Source organism: Saccoglossus kowalevskii, chromosome 8 (genome assembly GCF_978046115.1).
Source record: "Saccoglossus kowalevskii chromosome 8, keSacKowa6.1, whole genome shotgun sequence".
Taxonomy (NCBI): Eukaryota; Metazoa; Hemichordata; class Enteropneusta; family Harrimaniidae; genus Saccoglossus; species Saccoglossus kowalevskii.
The window spans coordinates 8,344,815-8,371,266 of record NC_140648.1 but is presented as its reverse complement, the minus strand read 5'-3'; the positions used below and the strand labels follow the sequence as shown (position 1 = coordinate 8,371,266).

The window sequence follows — 26,452 nt, the reverse complement described above, 5'->3', positions numbered from 1 at the left end:
CTGCTATAATGTGAGAATACTACGTAAACTGGCCATATTCAGACGGTTAATGTGAATGCATTTTCATTTTCACTGCTGTTCGTGAGGATGCAATCGATGAAACTATGGCCTGCTACTAAATTCTCAGTACTGTTACTGAAATCTCATTGGTGAGGACTTACAATTTCATCGATTGCTGTGTGAAGTTCTGATGAGATTGTGAATTCACGCCAGTACACGTAGAATGCTTTTCACTGAGTGTGTTCTCTCGAAATAACAATTCATTCTATACAAATTGATCAGTCCAAGTAGAATTCTCGCAATCAGTAGTGGACATGACACTGCATCGGTTAGAGCCCCATCTGGGACTTACATGTCTAATTTATTCAGCAATTACTGACAAGCCATGATTGATGGTTTGCATAATACCTTATTTGGTTGAAGCTATTTATATATTTATACTGAATTTCTATTATATTGGTATATATTTTAAAGGCGGGTACATTGTACATGTTCACGACGTTGCTGATGACGTAAAAATAAAAAAAAAAACTACATAACTATCAAACCCCCCATGTGTAGAATTTATTGTTATTGAGTGAAATGCAATCACGTTTATGTTTTAACATGCATCTCTCGTGGAACAATGCTTGTCAATCTGGAATGAAATTGAGCTTATACTGATTACTAGTACTCTCTGTATTACATAGAAATAACCGACAGGGGAGTGTGTTGATGACAATGCCAAATAAAATCATTTAAATTCTTCACAGATAATTATATCGCAAGAATGATTTATGTTGAGAAGATTTACATAACAACATAAAACCGCATAACACCATTGTACATTTCAGAAAGCATACTTACACTATTAGTAATAGTCCATACACAACATATAGTGTGAGTGAACCAGATCTATCCACAGTAAATAAATACTCTGAAAGCTTGGGTCCATATTGGAGAACACTGTCAGATTTGACACGTTTTGTTTGTAATATTGTAGCACATACTGCCATGCTAGGTGACGCAGCTGTTTCACAACTAAAACAATGGCCAGTTGAGTCGATGCATGGAATGTAATTACCTTCCACGGTATACACAACGCACAATTTGATTCGCCGAAAGACCTGCAATCTGGCAACAAATAAGTTGCTCCCCGGTCAGTGTTAAGTATTAGGGTTGTATTTGTATTTCAGGTTGATCACTCTCTGGCGTCTAAAGATCCTTGAAAGCGACAGCAGAGCCGGTCAGTACGATTATTAACGGATGTCGTATTCCGCCGTAAATCAGAGTTACCAACTATTGTTTTTTTTTCTGTTGATATTGATAACTAAGTCTCTCTGCCTCGAGACCATTTCAACATAAACAAGTCAATCAAACGTTTCCATTGTATTATCATCCTTTATTAGCCTAAAACTATATTATATTTGCAATTAATATTGTTGCAATAATACGATTTGACAAAGGACATAACTTGTCCAAAAAATCGTCAGTCTAAATTGGTAGTGACGTACGTCTGACGAAGCATACTCGATGCGAGCGAATGCTGTTTGTGCAATCCGTGTTCACCAGATGTTGCGCTTTCCGAGGTTTTATCAGTTCCTGGAGGTATAAAATAATCTCTATAATGTTCGTCATCCATAATATGTATTAGCGCTTACACTGCTGTATGGTCTCGGTAACTGTACCATGGGTAACTCTTCTGCATCAATGGTGATATCCAGTTTCTCGCTTATTTTCCTCAGCATTTCAGTTTGTTGTTGTAGGATATTACACACTTGGCGCTGACTGTTGGTAAACGAACATTTCGAGTCAGACGGTGATGAGACCATAAATACATATTTTAATGATATGCAACATGTAGCATGTAGTGTTCACGCGCTAGCCTGGACGTTTCTGGCACGTGCGACATGCGCGTCTCCAGAAAAACATACACGCATTCCGTCCGCGTAACATAATGTCATAATCGATGACAAGTTCGATCTAATATTATATATATTGAGTATTTAACTACAAGAGTTCATAAAATACCTAAGTTTCTGTTTGATTATCTCTTGTTTCAGTTCTTCTAGTCTCATCTTATCTCTATCTTTGTCACTGATACTTACAAACTCAGTGTCGTTGGAGCTGCCGATGAAAAAACGTATCACCTTAAAAAAGAAATGATCAACATATAAGTGTTATCATAAATGTTTGGTTTGGTAATATGTGTAGATTTCATTGATTATTTGGATGTCGGAGAATTAGTGTATATAACCAAACAAACCACTGACATCAAGTCATCAAGAAAATAATCTTTCCAACTATCAAACGTAATTAACAATGAATTAATCAATTCAGCAGTTGATCCAACCATCAATATATCCAGCAGTCAATCAATCTACCAGTGAGCCACACACTATGTCAATCAGTCTATATATAACCCCCTACATATACATGACATTATCAACACATTACAGCAATTACAATGGTAAATCCATTACATATCTCTAGTTTAAATAAAATCTGGTATGGATTCGCAGTGCAAAAACATAGTCAGCTAGTTGACACCCTAACCATCATACAAGGCGTCACTTATCAACAACAACACCTCAAACACACAGACAAACACAAGCAACGATCGAACCTTGTTTATTCTTGTATCGTTCTTTTTATTTGGCTCCACCATGACTTCCCTGGCATATACTTTACGTTGAAAACACAGTGGCATTTTCCTATCAATGTCAGTGATGAGTTCGACCTATTACGATATAGTAATAAAAATTACAAACAATCTCATAATTATATTGCACAGCATGCAAGAATGGAAAAATGAATGACGTCAGCTGCTGACAATTGGGCAATTCATTTTTTTGTTGTGTCCCCCTAAGTCTCAAGTTAATCTTGAAAACCGGTAATTAGTAACTATACTGACCTGCATAGCGAGACGTCTCAGAAAAGCCCCTTTTTGTACACCCTCAATGTCGCCAACCGAGATACCGATCTAAAACAGAAACATGTTTATTTTAATAATATTGTCAGCTAGTTTCACAATAACGGCGGTTGAACTGATTACATGCGGTGATGTAATGTTTCGGTATCTCTCAAAACACAAGAAAACGAATGATCTTCTCAAATTACTCAAATATTGACAATTTCTAAATTCAAATAGCCGACAGGTAAAAGTACATATCATTGGAGAGAAAGAGGTAGAAGAACGGGTCCAGTGTAACATACCATAAGATTTATCAACACAATTGGCATAAGGAACAGAAAGATGACGAATACAATTCGACTGCTTGCTTCAAACGGTTCCAGAGAAGTATCAGTGTGAAATATGTCTGCGTAGTCAAATTCTCCAATGGTCATCACAAACGTCTTAATCAAAGCGCCACCTAGAGTGTTGAACTGTTCCTACAGCGGGGGAAAATAAATCATAACTACCATACCCATAGTGATTTGGGTTATCAATCAAAATATCGCTGTGGCCATCAATCGTGAGTCATTGTGGTTTTCAATCATCACGTCACTGTGATTTTCAATCATGACGTCACTGCGGTTATCAATCATGACGTCACTGTGGCTATCAACAAGTTCAATACTATCATGAAAGCCTTCATACTATAGCAAAGGTACATCCTATTAAGCGTGAATCTTAGCTTTATTTCCTATACTGCGATATCGTGCAAATCAGTTATAAACATGGGTTCTCATGTTATAATGCAGAACAATGACTAACAAATATGCTGAATAAGCGCGTGTGCATTATAACTGGTTATTCCTGCTCTCCTAGAGCCATAAATATTGCATTCCCTTTAGTGGTACGTGTATTAATATTCAGTAGTGTGTGCGTTAATGCGAAGGAATTTGCACTTACCAAACGAGCTAACATTATAAAGAATGCTGAACCAAAGGCAACAATAAACCACGCATACACAATTATAGCCTGTGAGAAAGAAAATGTAAATTATGTTTATGTTGATTTATGTTAATGACACACCACCGAGGCATTTATGAACATTAATAGATGCGTTTACAGCATTATGCAGTTGTCTCGAAATACCACGACATAAACAATCCTGAGAGCATATAATGTTCTCAGAACATTGAGTATGCATTTCTTACCTTCATCAATGAACTTAGCACAGCAACAAACATGACAACATAGATTCCTATTTGATCAAATCTGAAAGACACGTGTATATAAGCGATTAATGCATCGCAACTATAACCCCGGGACGAATCTTAATGCCTCGCTACTCTATTACCCTTGGACAAGTAGAAATTATCGCTACTCACATAACCCTTGGACAAATCTAAATGCATCGCTACTCACATAACCCTGGGAAAAATCTAAATGCATTGCTAATCACATAACCCTGGGACAAATCTAAATGCATCGCTACTGACATAACCCTGGAAAAAATCTAAATAGGTAAACAGTTAATCGATTTTACTAGCATGTTGACAGTCATTCATTGTATATTAAAAAACAGACGGACTATGATGCATGTATCGTTTATACCCACCTCTGTAAGTACAATAGGAAGATAATCCAAGCAAGAAATATGCCTAAAGCACCATTAATCCAACTAACGGCACACGGTGCAGAGAATGGTGGTATGACGAATGCGCAAGAGGTAAACATCATAATCCAATGGATAAGGTTAGAGAACTTGGTGCAATAACGAAGCCTCTGAAAACAAAACGCGAGTCAAAGCAAAAATACAGTAACAGGGTTACTAAATGTTATGGTGGAACACAGCATAACATCGGTTGCAATTACACTTCACAAAATAATTCACAGATTCAGTTTATGATTACAATTAAACAAATATATATAATGACAAATTTCCAAATTCAACGTAATAAAAGTATGAGCACACACATATTATTCTATCTATAATGAAAGTAAATATAATGGTAGTGATAAAAACAGAAACATGTACACACTGTACCTGCGAATACATGTCTACTGTTGCCTTCAACACGTTCAGTAAGACAAAACCAATGACAGCAAACTCTATACAGGAAAGAAGTACACTATGCTGCCGTTTCATGGATGAAATCTGTGAATAAAATTCTCAATATATTAATATATTCATCCCATATGTCTATTTGCACGTGTCTGATGGTGTCATCCATAAATGTCTATATTGCTGTTGTCGACGATTGTCGATGCTGGTCAACTGATGCTGTACAAAATCGGACCGCGTGTCTTCTGAGTTGTTTTGTAAAAAAGAAAGTTCATACCAGCGGGAAAATAGTGATCGCTATATTTCCATAGCAGAATGTGATGGTGCATCCAGGCGCTTCACGCACTCATTTTCAGATAGTTTGGAGGAAAACATCACGCAATATGAGCTAGTTTAAGGGCGAAGAAATCAAACAGCAATAAACCCGTCATATTAATTTTTGACCCTTCAATACACGCATACAAGTAGGGTAATTTGTAGCGCCCTCACATGAATATTGTATCGACAATAGTGGTCGGTAATTGTGGAGAGATTTGCCAAACAAGGTACAAGTAATCTGCTAAGACCATGGTTTGAGTATTCACTATGTCACTTAATTTGCATTAAATCACGATTGCTGCATTTTAAAACAGAGTCCATGAAGCATACATACAAGCAATTTACATATTGTACTATAAGCCGTACGTTTAGAAATATTTAACTTCCCATGGTTCAAAGGCTTCGGGTATGTTATTTCCTATCATGATACCTATGTCTGCGTTAATACTAGGCAAGTGAATTCCTTGAAGATGTGGTCAGCATTTTATGTCATCTTGAGACACAATGTCTTCTTTAGTTGCTGGTATGTGTTCTTTAGTGTATATGCATTTTATTTCAATGTCTTTGTTGAGTTTGGCGCACGGACACAAAGAACACAGTTTCTCACTACCTAAAATCTGCACAATTTTGAATAAACATAGCGTAACTTATTACAAATTTGCCTGTTAAGAATCTACATATCCAGAATTGATACACATTTCCTTGCATTTCATACACAAAGTATTTGAGTTCCTAAATCAGTAATACAGTAAAAACTCCATAAATGTATGGAGAACTTTTAGAACATTTTTCTTGGGCTTTAAATATGGCCACTAGATTAGAACAAACACTGCTGAGTGACAATATTGGACGCCGTAGACGACAGCGTAACATCGACCACCAAGACTGACATTTTTCCTTTTGATACCATTTCCTTCATCTATAATTCTGACCAACTAAAATTAAAACACTTATGCAGATTTAATTCGTGAAATGTAACAAATGTTGACATGTTGAGGACGACAATGACAACATAAATCTGTCCCACCTATACGTTAAGTATAATTGAGTTAAACAGATGACATTACCGATACGTTTCCTATGACGGAGCACCCATATTCGTCAAGGTTACTGGTCAATATGGGAGCACTGATGGCAGCATATGACGTCAGACCAACCATAAACACCACGTGTATGAGAAATTTTGTGTAGAAAAAATAACGAACAAACGAAGTCCTAGAATATGAATGAAAAAACTTAAATTGGTATGAAGATACAATAATAAATCATCCAGGCCATCTGTCAAATGTGTTATATTATAATTCAGAAAATGTATCTTCATCTTGAGTCACGTGACGTCAAGAATGTATTCAGTATACATACCATTTGAGCGCCATCAGTGTCTGACAGAGTTCGTGACTGAGAAGCTGTTCTCTTCCATGTTTAACCATAGTCTAAAAATAAGAGCTCACATAAATAACTTCCAAAAATGTAATTTTCAACACCCTTTCCGATCCGTTGTCGTCGATACGTGATGGAATTTGTTATATATATATATATATATATATATATATATCTAACTGTAAGTTAACTTTATGTGATATATGTTAATATGTATACACTTTTCACCAATCCGAACATGATTTCTTATTATTTACAATAAGTAATTTATAATATCCCGATGCCTGAAAGTCTGATTGAATTACTGCATTTTGTTCATTATTAAAATCGTACGATTGCAGCTAATACCCATTCAGTATTCTAAGGTAAACACCTTGCAGCAATGCTTCATACTCACCGTTAGTGCAAAGTACCTCTCGTTTGATCCCATCAACATATCATCGGGCCCAGGATCTAAGAATTCATAGTTGTATGTTACCTAAATTCATAAACGATAATTACACCACATATATTAATATTAATAATATTAATCGAGACAAAGTATAATACAAATAAGTATAATAGTAGAAATATCTGAAATACATGCCCTCAAGTTCGGATCTTCGTGGTCAATATGTGAATGGTGCACGCATCTATCCATTGCCAACAGCGCCACCTTCGGTAACTTTTCTATCAAACGTCTCATCGGTGTGTATCCTTTTCTGTCGCGATGTTTAAAAGCCATTCGCCAACTGTCATGGGAAATATACACACATACACTGAATGTATTATATTAAGCCAACAACAAGATATAATTCTGGTTTTGAGATATTCAACAAATGATACAAACCCATCTACGTCATTTCTATTCTCACTTCGTCGCTGAAAGGTAACGGTCGTCGCGTCACGGTCGTGTTCCGTTCGATATGGAGCTCATAGCGACGTATACAAAGAGTGTAAAACACATTTTAATCGTACACGCGCTGCGTGACGACCACCGAACACCATTTTGTTCAACTGTGGGAACATGATTTGTCATGTCCAACATACAAAACTAACTTTCAAGTTCAACAAAAGTTTGTTGTTTATATGAGATATGAGAAATATCTGAAGAAATATTTACTTTTTGTTGTTGATGATTGCAGATGATGTCCCGTCTTGCAAGTTCTCGATAGCAGCATCCAAACAGTTCTGACCAGCATTATTCAGAATGCTCACGTCAGCTCCTTTGTTTAAAAGCAATTCTGTTGCTTCAACGTGACCATTCGCGCAGCTCAGATGGAGAGGTGTGTTCTAAATATAACAAACAAACAAACAAACAAATATAGAAAAATACTTAAAGCGGGAGGGTCGTCACCTGCGCACGCGCGGGTCCCAGGAGACGATAACAACATACGCTAAAAACGCAAAGGCTCATGGGTAGACGCTTGTTTGTAAACAATGACACGCTATGGCCATCTGACGCATGCGCACGTGAAGACTCCCCCGCTTTAATTATTGACATTGAATAAGTATAATTGCCTAAATATTATGTTATACACGCGAAATGTATGAGTATGAGTTTAAATAGAATGTATCACTTAGTAGAGCAAAGTTGTTTATCGCCCAGTTCGCTGCTTTCAACTAAATTGAATCGTTCGAGTTTGTTGAATACATTTTCTCTGCATGCCATTGGTGGCGCTGTTGTGAACAAGTTGAACATATCATGTGCGTATTTACCTTATTTTTGTCGATGGCGTCAATTTCAGCATGGTTGTCAATCAGAATTACCATAGTGTCAAGATGTCCTCTACTGCTAGCCAATGCTAATGCTGACCAGTGGATGTCGTCTCTGCAACGTAAAATTCAATTTAATATCACTTAGTCTCGAACTTTCCTTTCTCATATACCGTACTTCCCCGAGCATAAGCCCCTCCCTGAGTATAAGCCCACCCCTCTGTTTTTAGACATTTAACAAGTTGAGGGCATCCTCAAGTATAGGCTCAGGGTGTTTTTACTGGGAGTCGACGACATTTATTAAAATATGCATGTAAAAAGTGTATTTCATTGCATAATAATCGTGATTGGTACGGTAGTTTGGTTCCTGCTTTTACAAGAAAACTCGCTTTAATTTCAGAGTGCATGGCCGGCGGACGTATAAATTTTTACACGTTAAACCTCACGGAATTTGCGCCCTCTATTGTCCTCTGTGTAATTACCTGCTCGTTATTTCGGCTCCCAGATACAATAAACATTTCACCACGCGGCAGTGTCCTTCCAAACTAGCCAAGAGTAAGGGCGTTCTGCCTTCTACGTCATCTTCGTTAATTTGCGTGGAATTAGCCTCTATCAAAATTTGTACGCACTGAAGACGACCATACCTAACAAAGAATCAATGTCCCCCATGGTTATCTGTCTAGTCATAGATGGGGTGATTTTTATAATGTTTATAGTTGTGTGCAGCTAGGCCTCACCATGCCAACATGTAAATGTTTTTTCCTCAATAAAGTATATCACCCCTAATCCATCAGCTATGACCTCAATTATATTCAGAATCCACACATTTTAATGTCGCCTTATTCATTTAAATAAGTTTCGTACTTGCCATTTTTACGTGAAATTATTTTCCTCTCGAAATATTTTCAGACTAATTGTAAATAATACAATTATAACAATGAAAACAACATACTCTTTGCATTTCACACCATTAGTGTACGTGTATACATTGTACCAGTATCTTAGCTGACTATGAAGAGCAAGAAAGCAGAGTACATATGCTGGCACATAAAGTAATTGATAATTCATATAAAGTATGAAGTGTGAACATGATAACTACGACTTACTGTGCTGCCAGATGAAGAGGTGTCTTCTCGTCTCGATCTTTAGGGTCAATCTTGGCACCATAGTCAAGGAACAGCTTCATAATCTAGATAACAGAATGCATACTGTCAGGTATCAGATCTTGAAAACTGCCTACAATCGTTATAATGATATTCTTGTATACATGTTACCTGATGGAAGCCCAATTCAGCTGCATAGTGCATCGGTGTCTGGTCATTCTTGTCTTTCAGGTCCAGCAGGCTGTCGCCGCCGCTTAGCAAGATTGTAAGAGTAAATTCCAGATGTCCACAACCTACAGCCCAATGTAGACAACTTTTCATCTCCGTATCAACAGATGATATCTTAGCACCATGCTGAATGAGAGCAGTCGCAGCAAGTGTTTGCCCCTTCCATGCAGCGCAGATTAGGGGTGTGAAATTATCCGCATCTTTGGCGTCAACTGAGGCCCCCTAGTTGTAGATGAAATATACATAAATAAATAAATACAAACAAACATGTTTTTCAATTTCACATTTATTTAAATTAAATCAATGCATCTGTAAATCTTCACATGTTCTCTCAACAGGAACATGTAGCGCCATCGGTTCATATTCAATCATTTTAGACACAATCCCAGAATAGACGGGAATAAATGCTTACCCGACTGATAAGGTAATTCACCATGTCAACTCGACCATACATTGCCGCCCTGAGAAGAATGTAGATATTGGGTAATATAGTAAACATTATACTCGTCACAACACTTGTTTAGTTATTCGTAATTTCTTGAACCAATCAACAACTAGCCACAGCTGAACTGATTCTCTAAATGATCATTGAGTGACTGATTCACTAACTGATTCACTAACTGATTCACTAAATGATTCACTCACTGATTCACTCACTGATTCACTAACTGATTCACTAACTGATTCACTAACTGATTTACTTACTGACTGGTTCACTTACCAATTCCCTAGCTGATTCACTGGCTGATTCACTAATTAATTTACTGATTGATTTACTAACATATTCTCTGTCTAGCTAGTTCAAACCGATTCTCCAAATGATGCTCTTACCGATTCTCTATAACCGACCGAATAACTGACTGACAGACTGGTTCAATTACTGATTCACTGACAGATGCTCAAACTGGTTGACTGACTAGTTCTAACCTATTCCTTGACTGAATCAATATACGATTCTGATTCACTTACCAGATTCACTGACTGATTTTAACTGGTTCCTTAAACAATTTACTAACCAGAATAAAAAATCGTCAATAAAAGTTTCGAAAAATTGCTTTTTCTACCCTATCATTAATCAGATCATTATTACCTGTGTAACGGAGTCATTTGCTCCACATCACGTATTACCTGTGTAACGGAGTCATTTGCTCCACATCACGTATTACATGTGTAACGGAGTCATTTGCTCCACATCACGTATTACCTGTGCAACGGAGTCATTTGCTCCACATCACGTATTACATGTGTAACGGAGTCATTTGCTCCACATCACGTATTACATGTGTAACGGAGTCATTTGCTCCACATCACGTATTACCTGTGTAACGGAGTCATTTGCTCCACATCACGTATTACTTGTGTAACGGAGTCATTTGTTCCACATCACGTATTACCTGTGTAACGGAGTCATTTGCTCCACATCACGGGCATTAATACTGCTTCCACGGTTTATTAATAGTTCTGCCATCGGTACAATCCCACCAACTGCAGCAATGTGAAGAGGCGTGAAGAGATTGCATTTACGAATATCAACAAATGCCTTATGATCCAAACAAAGTTCTGTCGCCTAATGGAAAAATATAAGAAGTTGAACTCTATCATTGTGCAATTACAACTCATCCAACTGAATAAAAAATGTATCATATATTGATGATGTACGATTAGAACTATCACGTGACATCCATACCCTGAAATCATTGGTCCAAGGAAAGCAGAGCAAAAGAAAACAACATTCCATTTATTGGTTCTCAGTTTTTGCTTGTTATTATTTAGATATGAAGTATGAGCTCAAGAAATGGGCTTGAATAATTTCTTTGAACTGATGTATTCATTCTGAAGGAGGGATCGCAACACAAACATCCCGTTGAGGGCGCTGCAGTTCCATCCTGTGAATTCTGGTATTAAGCATATCGAACCGTCGTGTGAGACAGGTTAGTTTGGCCCTACTGACACCATGATTAGACCACACAGACACTCCTATACAAACCCTTACCTCAATACTTCCATTGGCGACAGCAAGATGAAGCGTGGAATTTCCTTCATTGTCAGCGTCAGCTATGTAGTCCGTCAATGATATTCTCTTAATGGTTGCTGTATAATGATACGATAGTTATATGAGAATGACGGGGACGTGGTTTGAATGATGGTAGGAGTGGCGGTGAATGTTATTGGGGAGGGGGGATGTACCAAATTAATATATTGTAATCTGCATATATACATTACCTGTGTCAATAAGAAGTTTCATGATATTGACATGACCGCCTGTAGCTGCCAGCATCAATGGTGTGATATCGTTGATTTCTTTGGCTCGTATATTTGCACCGCTGTCAACCTGAGAAGGCAATACTGAATTTAATTTTTGAAATAAAACATGTCATACCGTGTCTTGGTCCAGTCATGTGAATCAGTAAAATTGTTCTCGCAATCTATTTGCACTACTTAGTTTCCCATAGTCGGTACTACTACGTTTGGGGTAATTTTGTCAGAACAAGTTGAAAATATTGTTTCAACTCGCCAAAGCCACATATGTGTAATAACATTATCACCAGAAACACGCAATATATTATATTCGGCTCAGGCTCAGACAAAATGGATGGAAATAAACGAGAATTTCCGGAAAGCAACGCATAAGTTTCAAGTTGACAGCTGTCTGTACATAAGTGAAGTGATCCCGCCTACATCGCGTTTAGAGACAGAAAAAGCACGACACATTCCATTGATTGATTGATTTGATTTGATGGGGCCTTATGTGGAGTTGGTGTCCGTTTTACAACCTAATTGATGTCTCAAGTCAACTCCATAACGTCACTGTTAGGCTGCCTTTAAATAGACCAAACTGACACCCCAGGTGCCATTGCTTTCTAGTGTTGTAACTCATTATAATTGATACAATGTGTATATAATAAATCACTAATAGCTCAATCTGAAACGCTCTTAACTTTTAATGTTTCTAAGATTAATAAAACATTGTACTGTGCAAAGATGAGATAGGATGGATGAGGCTATATATTCAGGTCTTGTCAACAATTCGCAGATGATTTTATAACAGTAACTTCAATGAAATCTCATTTTGTCATTTAAAACTCAACTAATATATCGTAATTTGCACATAATTTTTGACATATTGCGATATTTGCTTGTCGTGGGAAACAATGCTCTAAGTAAATGTACTAAAACAGATCAAACATTGGAGATCTATTTTGTTCGAAAATGATGACTTATTTAGAAAAATCTAGAAACACCTTTCAAAACTTGTCTGTTTGTTTAGATTCGGGCCAGATTCAAGATGGCTACCGTTATATCGTAGTGTAGCAAATATTGGTAAATTAATCGCATTTATTTAGTATCAACTGTACGCAAACTGACTCAGGCTGTGGTTATTGAAAGTTTCTAGAAATCAATTTGATAGTAGCATGTAACAATGATTGCTGTAGAATGATAGTTTCGTTTTTCCCTTGTAGTCGCATGTCATTTTGTTTGTGGTTTATATATCAGGGATGTGTTCATGCTGTTATACTTTCAATACGAAGTGTGCATAACATTGAAATAAATTTCACAACGAAACTAACTGACTTCGTTCTGTTTCTTCAAAGTAAGTCGGTGTGTAGCAATACTGTATACCCGATATGATTGCACAAGGAAATTGAACTGTGGTAAGTCCGACAATTTTTATTGTGCGTAAATGATAAATGGTTGCCATGGCATTTTGATCTACTTATCAATCAAGAAAACAAAAACTGACCGACACAGCCTTTAAATATTTCGCTGTTTTTATATTAAGTTTACTCTCATTTGTCCATTATTTCGAGTAGTATTTGTAGATCGGCCCACGTTGTTTGTGGCTGTAAACATCAACTGAAAAGACCGCATTGATCTAATGTTTGAGTATTGCAATCACACAGATTTATGAGTAAATTAGACTAACATAACTAAACCCCCCTTTGTGACACGTTCTACTTCGTATGACTATCTCGAATACATGTATAACACACACGTTGACTTTAATAACAGACACATATACATATCATTAATTGGATGATTTTCCATAGTGGCATGCGTGGCCACCCAGGATGTGACTCTCACATGTTTAACACATCATATTTGATCACAAAGCGAGTGTTGCATACTTACTGTTCACACATCGTATTAGTGTATTACCCTGACATCAGTTTATTTTGTTTCGGTAATTTAATAAGTAACTTATGTTACTTTGTTGTATCTAATATATCGACGTGCATGCTGGGAAATCATCTGTGTTCTACTCACCAGAAGGCGGCACACACCAACGTTTCCATGGATAGCTGCCTGGTGAAGAGGTGTTAACTTGTCTGCATCTAGAGCGTTCGAGTCAGCTCTCCCCCTCTTCAGCAAAATCTATGAAAACAAATAACACATATAATGATAATCATTTGAAAGGGTATTTTAACTTCTGTAAAACCATTTTACGTTTTGAGCAATTTCAATCGGTTTATAATTCATGATCTTAGCAGGGAAACAGTGAGTTATATTGTATTTCTCGTGTTCACATGGATTAAATTTAACGGAGTTTACTTATCAGTGAAAATAGCGAATTCAAAAATCTATAAATAATTAATGCGTTTACAGTACTGTGCTAATTTATTTACTTTAGGGATGAGTGGTATTTAAGTAATCGAACTTGCGAGGATATCATCGAATTGTATCATCAAATCTTGCGACGATATCATCGAATTCGAGTTGTATCATCAAATCTGGTGACGGTATCACCGCATTCTATCGTCAAATCTTGCGACGATATCATTGAATTCTATTATCAAATCTTGCGACGATATCATCGAATTCTATCATCAAATCTTGCGACGATATCATTGAATTCTATCACCAAATCTTGCGACGATATCATCGAATTCGAGTTGTATCATCAAATCTGGTGACGATATCACCGCATTCTATCATCAAATCTTGCGAGGATATCATCGAATTGTATCATCAAATCTTGCGACGATATCATCGAATTCGAGTTGTATCATCAAATCTGGTGACGGTATCACCGCATTCTATCGTCAAATCTTGCGACAATATCATTGAATTCTATTATCAAATCTTGCGACGATATCATCGAATTCTATCATCAAATCTTGCGACGATATCATTGAATTCTATCACCAAATCTTGCGACGATATCATCGAATTCGAGTTGTATCATCAAATCTGGTGACGATATCACCGCATTCTATCATCAAATCTTGCGAGGATATCATCGAATTGTATCATCAAATCTTGCGACGATATCATCGAATTCGAGTTGTATCATCAAATCTGGTGACGGTATCACCGCATTCTATCGTCAAATCTTGCGACAATATCATTGAATTCTATTATCAAATCTTGCGACGATATCATCGAATTCTATCATCAAATCTTGCGACGATATCATTGAATTCTATCACCAAATCTTGCGACGATATCATCGAATTCGAGTTGTATCATCAAATCTGGTGACGATATCACCGCATTCTATCATCAAATCTTGCGAGGATATCATCGAATTGTATCATCAAATCTTGCGACGATATCATCGAATTCGAGTTGTATCATCAAATCTGGTGACGATATCACCGCATTCTATCATCAAATCTTGCGACGATATCATTAAATTCCATCATCAAATCTTGCGGCGATATCAGTGAATTAGGGTTCATGTGATTCATACATTGTGTCAAATTCGAAAAAATGGCATATAACATGTTTTTCGGCGATTAAAAAGTTTTTAAAGTTTTATTTAATGAACTAGGGGATGGATAGTCAAGGATTCAACATCCATTCAGTTGTCACAATATTTTCAAATCATCTCAATAATACGCCTAAATAATAATTGATCATTAACATAAACCCTTTTTTACCTACCCTAACTATGTCTTCGTACCCTCTCCTTGCGGCCATGTGAAGTGGCGTCAGTCCTTTCCTATCACGAGCCGTTGTATCCGCGCTGTATTTGAGTAACAGTTTTACTGTCACTACTCGGCGGTACTTTACAGCCAAATGCAGCGGTGTGGAGTCGTCTTCCTCTGCTCGGATGTTGACATCTTTCAACGTCAAGTATGTTTAAAACGGTATATTATAACATCAACGTAATATTAGTGCAATCGATGGTAAAGAAAAAAACATTCAAATTTTGATAAAAAACTGATAGATTTCGAATAAAAAGTTGTGATTTATTATGGTTGTTTAAGTTATACACATACGTGATTAGGTTAGAGCGGGTGTTAAATCGTCGTTGCATGTTATATACACTATATGGCGCCATCCCTAAATCATGTACGCACATACGGATTATCTACCGAAAACATACTTACTGGCTCCTCTCATGATGAGGATTTCGACCACGTCTGTCCTATCGTAGTGCGCAGCATGGTGCAACGGTGCCAAACCATCTTCATCTAGACTGTTCAGTTCTGCTATAGTCCTGTTCTCGTTTTGAAATATCTCGACGCGTCCCTCTCTCGCCGCCTGTAAATTTGAGTTGGCAGTGAGTGAAGAAAGCGACATTGCAGTCTCTAGTGTGTTATTATGATAGTATGTTTGCTCTTCTTGATGGATGAAAGCGCGTGTCACGTCATGTCGCTGAGGTGAAGGTTTATTATGGATGATGACAGTGCAAATGTCCGGCCGATGAACATGGGGGTAAAAAAAGCATTTAAATGTCATTACTCGGTGCCTGGCATTCCACAAAAGGTGATAAGATAACACTTTCGCGAATAAGCCATAATAATCAACAATCGATCACAAGTCGCTTGACAGTTTGCGAGTATCTCTTTCTCTTGTGATCTGACGCGAGAGAAATTTTTAGAACAGCAAATATGGTCATGTGATTGGATATGTTTTATACATCGATATATCCTGGTAACTGGATAGCCTTTAGAATAATATCGCTGTATATGATGGAGGTGCTGTAAAAATTATATTCACAATTTGCGAAACTGTTTATAATATTTAGATGAAGAATGCGAGGTGTTTTCGAATGATGCGTGTAACACTGATCGACAAATACAAAATTGACCTATGTATATCCACGGAGTGTTTATAATGGATGCGGATACGTCGCGGGAAGTTAGGTTATCATTTCATGACAAACAAAAGTAGTTCCATGCACTCCGAGAAATGATAAAACAATAAAAAAATAAGAATTGACATTGATCATTATCCGTCAAATGTGCTGTCTTTCTTAAAAAGCAGAACTGAGGGAAGACAGGGGATATGAACGTGTTGTTTGTCTGAGATGATAGCCTTCATCGTGTTGATTTATGTCTGCATATTCGGAGGCCACACATATATCAGACATCTCACGATGCCAGATGACTTTAACCAGTGTCGCTTGTTATTTGTGAGAACGGAATGCAATCCGTACGATCTATTTTAGAATGTCTGTATAGAATGAAAGGTCAATATGGACAACATGATTTGTGTTGTTTTTTAAGAGTTTATATACGCTCTAGATGGTTTACGATATATAGTTATAATACTATGCATTAGTGGTACGTACTATGTTATATAGCGCATGCGCCATGGCGAATTAATTGCGTCATCAAAGAGCGCTTTCATTTAATTTACGATAAATCATTCATCCATTTGTGTTCACCAAAACGCTATATGGAAAAGAAACACCGGGCAATATATTAAAATTATCCATCTTTATAATTTAATAATTGTTATTATTATACATCTGTCACCGTAACGCCATAAGTTACAGCGTGCCGTAATTTTGCGGTATTTTACGGGTTATTTTCATCTAGTACCATATTAGGAAATGCGTATTCCAAATATGGAATGATTACGCGCGTAACACCAGGGTTTGACCGGACTCCACACAAAGAAGCGGTTCGCTAATTCCGTACTAAAGTTTTTGGATATCGGCATTCCCATGATGCACCCTTGAAAGGAAAAGGTGTATAATAATAAGGTTATTACGAGAATACCTCAAAGTATGCACTCAGACAGTACGCCGCGCAACGACCGACGCGCAGATACTCCTGCTGTACTGTCTTCGTGCATACTTTGATGTATCCTCGTATTAACCTCATATTATGTTACCATAATCATACAAAATACCGTTTGATACACGGGATTCTACAACGTTTTACAGCTGCATTTTAAAAGCAATAACCAAAAACAGTAAACATGACACTTGATAATATAGAAATGTTACCGTACACATTAGTCCGTACATTGGTTGTATACTTAAAACGAGTGTATGTTGTTATAGAAAGGCGTGGATTCTTTTAAGGTATAAATGCAGGTTCGTTGACTCTTGGGAGTGAATTTTCTTTTTTTTTTGCTTTGTATTATCCAAACAGAATTGGCTATAGACTGTTGAAATTTCGCAGTATTATGAATAGTGGAACATACTCAAAAGACGATTTTAAAATATAGAAAACAGGCACAAACACACACACAAAAAAAAGCGCAAAAAAAAAATGTCACTCCGAGTGCCCACGAACCTGCATCTATACCTTAAATGGTAATAATATTGTATTAGCTACATCTATTTTATAATTAAATACGGCCTCTGAACTATCTGTGCGTATGTTTAGCCTGTTTTGTTTAAACTAATATTATTGTATTAGTTGTCTGAGGTTTAAAGGGCGGTAGTCGTCGCGCCACGCATGCGCGAGATATATGGGTCTCATATAAACAAAGATGGCGACTTCGACTGTTGCGCAGATCAACGAGTACAAACTGAGACGTTACCAAGCTTTAATTAGATATTTTTGTAGGTGATTGGAAGGTATCGATGGAGCCACGAGTGGTAATTAGTTCAAGTCGCGCCCAGGTCAAACCTCATATTTGTGATTCTATTAGAAGAGCGCATTGGATTGTGGGAAATCAATGTTTATCAACACAAATGTCGCACATGCGCAGCGCGACGAGCACCGCCCTTTAAGCATTTATTATATCGTTGATATTACGTTTGTCTACTTATCTAGCCGATTATGTTATTGCTGAAACGCACTTATATTATAAAGGAGTTTAGCATCTAGGCTGTTCAAACTTTTTTGCAAATGTATTTCGTCATTGGATGCTGAAATGTTTTGACCCTGGCATAATACACACTCGTCAAACATTACGTGAACATAAATGCAGTTGGTATTGCTGACTATTTATATTCACAACTTCGCTTTCGCAATGATGAAACTTATCGCCAAGGAACCCGAAGGCGAGGCTTGGAGCGTAAATGCAGCCGCAATGGCCACTGGCCACTGTTTACAGTGTCTGCGAACTATCGTAGTATCGGCTGCATTATGCGTCACCAAACCCCCAGTCACGTGACAAAGCCCGTATTACGGCGGCCATATGTCGCTTTCTAGAAAGAATTCGCGTTCCTATAAGGTCAATAAGAGTTCAACTTTGCATACAACATCATTTTTTTCATGTAGGAAACTGAATTACTAAGACTAAGTAGTTTGAACTGCAGTTCGTTCTGATGGTTTCCCGAACAACACTTTCCAATATAAAATGTGTACTGTCATGTTACATACAATATTTAGGAGTGGCAAGAAACGGGAAATTTAACAATTTCGAAATAATTAGCGTTTGTGGATAGAATTCCCAGACACGATACGACAGTGATTTAAATTATTTAGTACGTCCATTGTCCATTTCAACTTCACCATTCACACTATTAAACGTATTACGTCAATATCCTACCTGTGATATGTTCACTAAGCCAAGTAACACGTCGTCGTTGAAGAAGTGACCAGTGAAATTTGGATACGGATGTTTCAAATGGTGAAGAAATATTTCGCCACTGGCCGTGGTGTTTGCGCTGATCCGTTTAGCCGACGTCGTGGAGTCTCTCAGTGTTGCCGATCGGCTAGAACTTTTCTTTCGATTCCTGCGATCTGACTGTGATTTCTTTGAGCGAATGGTGGTGATGAAGCCAGCCGTTCGCATAGTAAGAGTTCGATGGAGCCCGGTAGGCATTTTGAACAGAATCGTGGTAACAATTCACCAACTAGAAAAACAAACTACCTCGTACCTGCTACTAAATGTGATAACTTATCACCAAAGAACTGACTGCATCTAGTAATCTGATAGGGTAAATGGTGTACGAGATGTAATGACTTCAGGACGTGTTTACGCAGTGCAAAATGTTTATTTTAATGACATATTTGTCAAATATAGAGAGAGTATCGTAACACAACTCACACAGTTAAAGTATGTGGTATTGTTTGGACTGGAAGACGACAATGTGCGATAATTTGATGGCCGTAGTACTGACGTAACAATGCTTAATAACAGATGTAAAGCTGATTGGTTGTCCATGGCACTGCACACTGATCACATCAACAGACGTGAATTGCCAGCGAGTCTAGCATTACGATGAGACTGAACATAGCAATGACCTTATGGTCCTGACATGGCTGGGTGACCAGGTCAATGCTGAATTATATTTTATATATTAAACATAAATTACTTTTAGCGCCAGTATGTCTACGCAAGAACTTCAAATATGTAGTGCCAGTGACAGGTATAGATGTCTTTATAAACGCTGGTGTCGAATGTTTTCATACTAAGGTTATAATGTTTGTTTTTCATTCACGCTGTGTTCGCTAAATCTTCAACCACGGCGGCTTCCTATATTATGTTTGATTGACGGTCATTTTTTTTTCTAAAATTCCATTCAGGAATACACAATGTAGAATTACCATTTCTATATTGATTTACACTTATTTGGTAAATTATTACATGTACTTGTTATCGTAATTTGTGCTGAACAGAAAGACAGCCATAATGGACTGGTCCGATCAGGTCACGTGACCGGACTTTAAAGAGCATTACACTTTTGGAAGTACTGTAACATTGGCATCGAATAGAGGCATCTGGTGCTCTCGTGGAAGTTAGTGCTAAGTATGTATTGTTACAGTCTTGTCGTGCCACACTGGTATAGTTTACAAATTAACTGACAAATTAACTTCTCCAACTTTACAAATTGTGTGATATGCGGAGTCCATTCCATCCCATGGTTTCCGTTAGCAAATTCATTCTCAGACCGCTGATCACGTTAGTGCATTTGTTCGATATTCATGGCAAAACACGTCTATGTCAGGTTCCTAGACTGACTTGTAACTAATGAACGCCGACAATATGTCCATGATTTAGTGGTCTGAAGTTTAGGTGGCAGGGGTCTGACATGAACGTAATTCTTTTTCTAGATTTTAACCATTATGGTTTTGAATGTTTTAATAGTTTAGTTGGGATAAAAATTAATCTTGGGCTGGGGGTAATTTGTAACAATAATAAGTGTGCAACCAGTACCTATACAGGGCACATGGGTGTTTTGAACATATTGTGTTCAACAAATTTCATGTTTTTCAATGTTTAGTACATATTGTGTTCAACAAATTTCATGTTTTTCAGTGTTTAGTACATATTGTGTTCAATAAATTTAATGTTTTTGGGTGTTTAGCACATATTGTGTTCAACAAATGTTCATGTTTTCAGTGTTTAATACATATTGTGTTCAACAAATTTCATGTTTTTCAGTGTTTAGTACATATTGTGTTCAACACTTTCCATGTTTTTCAGTGTTTAGTACAATTGTGTTCAATAAATTTTATGTTTTTGGGTGTTTAGCACATATTGTGTTCAACAAATTGTCATGTTTTTCAGTGTTTAGTACATATTATGTTCAACAAATTTCATGTTTTTCAGTGTTTAGTACATATTGTGTTCAACAAATTTCATGTTTTTCAGTGCTTAGTACATATTATGTTCAACGAATTGTCATGTTTTTCAGTATCCCTGGAACACATTAGATATACAGTATAACTGACTTTGTCTGCAGTTTGACTGAGTGTACAAATAGTTCAGATCCGCTATTTTTTGACATCATCATAGTAGGTACAATACAGTTCTTTTCCAAGTATAGTGAATACAATAAGAAAAAAACGTGTGGTTGTCTGACCAGCCATCAGTTGGATGTCCAGTAATTAAGCGCTCCGCCCGAAGTAAAATGATTACTTAAATTCGGCGTCAACAATAAATTTCAGTGCATGACAATAACAATGGAAAAACCAAGTGATTACGCACCTTACAAAGTTTGCAAATGTCATATAAAAGCATAAGAATTGTGTTTTGAAAATAAAGTCAGTTATAGTGGCATGCACTGTTCCGGACTTTCGTAAAACATCATGGGGACTACTGAATTTTCAACTTATAATCTTGTCGTCGAGGCTGTTCCATGAAGCTCAATTTCTTATTGACGTTTTCTTAAAGTTCGTGGGTAATGCATGGCGTCGTTTATGGTGCTTTATAACGTGACCTTAACTCTTGTTTTTGCCTGTCGTAGTTTTCGATTGAATCTAGTCTTTGGTCGTTTCTATTTGCCATTTACTGCAACCCATCACTCCCGAATATGAATATTTACGTCAAGCTCCAATCGCTCCCCATAACATAAACACACGACTTGCTTTCATTCTTGAGCTCGACTAATGATCATTTCTTGATATGAATATTGTATTTCAATTTTGATACACCATAATTATACGCTATATTTTGGCATATTTTGAGTGTTGTTCAATTATTCAGAAAATGTTTTTTACAATGTCTGACAAACTGATTTTTTGATGTACTTTATATGTATTTTATTATTCACTTTCATGTATATGATTAATTGTTTCCTGAATTATTGTAGAACCTTTTTCATGTACTAAATTTACATTTTATTCCCTATAAAAAAAATGTTTTCGCAATTTTATATGATTAGTATTGATGCATTATCAGTATCGCTAGCTGCGATTAATTACGCATTATCGCAATTATTTTAGCTCTCGTTTTCTCGAAATTAACCATACTTTGTCGCATTTTCTATAAAGAATTCGACATGATTTATAAGTTCTGTATGTTCTTTACAAATATTTGTTTTGAAATGTACACAATGTATATAAGTTTGACGACCCATTTGCGTACATTTTGAATGGAGTAAGATCGGTGTGAGGTCACTCTAAATTGGAAGTACTATGTCACCATACCACCAGTCTGAGATACATCTAATATATATTCTGTAATTACTTTTTTTACTTGGAATTTATTTTAACTGAATGAATGAATCAATCAATGAAAATAAAATCAAATTAAAGCCGCAAGCGGCGTCACCGGGGCCCAAGCTGACAAGATTCTGTTTCATAATTAATGTGGTCACATGTTAGACAATCAGGTAGCTTGAATTATCAGTAACATGAGGTCAAAATGAAGTTGGTACCATGTATTTACCTGGTTTGGTTATCGAAATATGGTTTTCAGGATATATAATGAGCCATGTTCTTAATAATGAGATTACATAATCATATATAGCCATTTCTAATGTCAGTTACATCTTTCATTCAATGTCTTCATAATGACACTTGTTACATGTCCTGCTCTGCGACAGTGTTTTAGATATGACTGCTTGCATATTAATGAGTTCACATGACCATATATGGTCATCTGTTATTTTTAATCAAATCTCTTGTTCACTGTTGTCATAATAACACAGGATTCATCTTCCTAACTGCAACAGTGTTTAAGATATAATGGTTATGCATATTAATGAGTTCACATGACCATATATGGTTATCTGTTATTTTAATCAAATCTCTTGTTCACCGTTGTCATAATGACACAGGATTCATCTTCCTAACTGCAACAGTGTTTGAGATATAACGATTACGCATATTAATGAGCTCACGTGACTATATATGGTCATCTGTTATTTTAATCAAATCTTTTGTTCAATGTTGTCATAATAACACAGGATTCCACTTCCTAACTGCAAAAGTGTTTGAGATATGACAGTTATGCATATTAATGAGCTCACATGACCATATATGGTCATTTGTTATTTTAATCGAATCTCTTGTTCAAGGTTGTCATAATAACACAGGATTCATCATCCTAACTACAACAGTGCTTGAGTTATAACGATTACGCATATTAATGAGCTCACGTGACTATATATGGTCATCTGTTATTTTAATCAAATCTTTTGTTCAATGTTGTCATAATAACACAGGATTCCACTTCCTAACTGCAAAAGTGTTTGAGATATGACAGTTATGCATATTAATGAGCTCACATGACCATATATGGTCATTTGTTATTTTAATCGAATCTCTTGTTCAAGGTTGTCATAATAACACAGGATTCATCATCCTAACTACAACAGTGCTTGAGTTATAACAGTTATGCATATTAATGAGGTTAGAAGCCCCCACCCCATGGGTGCCCAGCCACGAGGCCTAACATTGTGCTATTGGGGCAAAATGATGCATCTGATGACACAAATGCACATACAAAATTTGAAAGAAATCAGACTAATACAAAACATGTAGTTGCATAATTTCTATTTTCACAAAATCCAAGATGGCGGCCAAACCACGTGACTGATCAAAATAATATTATTTTTCTCGTATGCAGCTAAGGCCATGCATGGTAAATATAGAAACATCTAGTAGATTGGTTGAATCGTCTCTGAGAAACAAATACCCAAACTTTTGGTCAATTTTACTTAAAATCCAAAATGGCGGCCAAACCATGTGACTGATCTGAAATTTTTTTTAGGTTTCTGAAAGGGCTTGATACACAGATGCCATGAAGCAAAATTGAAAATATTCCCTCAAGTGTTGCCAGAGTAAAAAACTACTTCCTGTTTAGAAGAAATCCAAAATGGTGGCCAAACCACGTGACCAATCGTAAACATTTTGTCAAACATAAATGGGATTCATATATAGAAGCTAAATACTACATATGAGAGCATTCTGCTTGGTGGTTCTGAAGAAGAAGATTTTTGAGTGTTTTATGCCGTTTTTAGGAAAAACAAAATGGCGGGAAAAGTCACATGACCGCTAAAGTTTTTATTGCTGATATTTATTACACATGAGTTGTACTATATACCATAAAAAAATCTAAACGCCTAGACCCTCAGAAAGTGGTCAAACAGCCACTTCCGGTTTTATTTCAATCCAATATGGCTGCCAAACTAATTGTCCAATCGAAATTCTGAAAGCATGTTGCACCAGTTCACATTAGGGACTATCAGTATAGAGCATTATCAGACCATTCCGTTCAGCGGTTTTCTCAAACGGCTTGACGAAAAAAGTTACGGAAGAAAGAAAGATTTTTTGATTTTAGAATGCTCATTTATTAACAACTTTACAAGTTGAGACAATTAAATACACTATAATCTGGTTTGCTCTAAAAAGTTACGAAATTGCTATAAAAGTTACGATTTAAAATTATATGGCATTTACAGCATAATACATAGTGTGTCACTCATATTTACAATTTTGAGTATATATACATAAATGAGTATTACAGTAAAAAATTATTTAGAATTACATTAAAAATCACTTTAATTCATCTGAAATATACAGTTGACCATTTTCTGCTATAGCGATGGCTTCGTTAATACTCCATATTTTGTTAAAATTGTTTACTCCATATTCTGTGCTACTGTAGAAGTAGTATTCTCCATGGATTCTTGAGCGCAGTCTTGTCTTGAATACTTGCACAACATCAGTAAGTGTTTCGTCGTTGAGGGCGTTATGACGTGTGATTTGAATGGCCAGTTTTGCCGATATCAAAATATAGTTAAACAATGCTAAAGCCTTCTTCTGGGCTCCCCCGAAGGATGGTGGACCCAGAATAAACCACCAATGTGGAAGAATAAAGTCATCATTGATTAGTTTGTGACTTATTTTTCCAATAAGCTCAAACAAAGGTGGGAGACGAGGGCATTGGAAAAAAACATGCATGAGATCATCTTCTTCATGACAAAAAACACACTCAGAATTGGGGCGATAGCGGGCAGCATGCAGGAAAACCGCCAGTTGGATATGCACCATGCAAAATTCGCCATTGGAGATCTCCCTCTCTTTTAGTAGTAGGAGGTAAGTAGCAATATTTGTAGACTGGTCTAATTGTATCAGGGAGAGAGAGTAAATCCCGCCAAACTGTATCAACATAATTGGGAATGGTTGCATACATTTGTGACAGTATAAGAAACCTATAGATGGCGCCCTTTTCAATTTTGTACAAAGGACAGTTTAAAATTGTTTCATCCTTTTCAAAAACTATTTCCAATGAATACTGCCATGTCTGTAATTGTGCAGGATTACCACTTGCAAGAAATGTGTTGACTTTTTCCACAAGTGGCAGTGGAATTGACTGGTGTAATATGGAGAAAGCTTTTTCTAGAACGCGCAGAGAATAGATAGGCACCTTTTCATTGATTTCTGTTATGTTGAACCAGCGTTTCTCGGCCAAGTTGACTAGATCACCAATGGTGGATATGCCACCCTCTACAAAATGTGTGAGAATGAAAGGCTCTTTGCGAACAGAGTGTAACACCAAATTATTGTTAAAAAGTGGTTCAATCAAAATAGATTCAACTGAAGAGGGTCTATCCTTTCTGAGTGTCTTGTTTGCAGACCAGGTCACAAGAAGCTCACGATAGAAATCGTGGTTGCTGTACAAACAAGTCAAAGTTAGATTTATAACAAAGAGTTGTTTATCATAGTTGAAATCATTGGTTTCTTGCAGAAAATGGTTTGTGAAGGCAAAACATGGGTGATCTGAGTGAGAGTACAGGTACCTTTGAATATATTGGAGGCGAAATGCCCTGATACGACTCGTGATGTGAACCAATCCTTGTCCACCATATTTTAGTGGCGCATACACCAATGTTTCCGATTTCCAGTGCCGCCCTTGCCATAGGAAGTTAAGAAAAAGCGTTTCAATCTCTTTGATAACATGAACTGAAGGACTGAAGCAGAAGAG

At 36.8% G+C, this 26,452-nt stretch overlaps 1 protein-coding gene across 1 annotated transcript; it reads right to left on the bottom strand.

Annotated features, from left to right (window-relative positions):
* Nucleotides 1–1,360: 1,360 nt before the first annotated feature.
* On the bottom strand, nucleotides 1,361–19,618 carry LOC102805597 (uncharacterized). The gene is made up of 26 exons (XM_078006690.2): nucleotides 19,343–19,618; nucleotides 15,994–16,147; nucleotides 15,545–15,723; nucleotides 13,925–14,032; nucleotides 11,882–11,990; nucleotides 11,652–11,749; nucleotides 11,053–11,225; nucleotides 10,071–10,119; nucleotides 9,602–9,880; nucleotides 9,434–9,516; nucleotides 8,810–8,971; nucleotides 8,331–8,442; nucleotides 7,735–7,904; nucleotides 7,219–7,363; nucleotides 7,030–7,110; nucleotides 6,615–6,685; nucleotides 6,326–6,467; nucleotides 4,917–5,027; nucleotides 4,488–4,654; nucleotides 4,084–4,144; nucleotides 3,836–3,904; nucleotides 3,196–3,372; nucleotides 2,894–2,962; nucleotides 2,606–2,719; nucleotides 2,011–2,129; nucleotides 1,361–1,767 (listed from the first exon to the last, which is right to left on the bottom strand). The coding sequence occupies exons 1-26, from the start codon at nucleotides 19,616–19,618 to the stop codon at nucleotides 1,614–1,616; spliced, it is 3,432 nt and encodes a 1,143-aa protein (XP_077862816.2). The 3' UTR covers nucleotides 1,361–1,613.
* Between the last annotated feature and the right edge of the window lie 6,834 nt (nucleotides 19,619–26,452).

Coding starts and splice junctions, on each gene's coding strand:
- LOC102805597 (XM_078006690.2), bottom strand. CDS start 19,618: ATGCCTACCGGGCTCCATCGAACTCTTACTATGCGAACGGCTGGCTTC. Junction 3,373..3,835: donor TTATAATGTTAGCTCGTTTG/GTAAGTGCAAAT, acceptor CCCCCGCTGTAG/GAACAGTTCAACACTCTAGG. Junction 2,963..3,195: donor TTGTGTTGATAAATCTTATG/GTATGTTACACT, acceptor TTTCTGTTTTAG/ATCGGTATCTCGGTTGGCGA.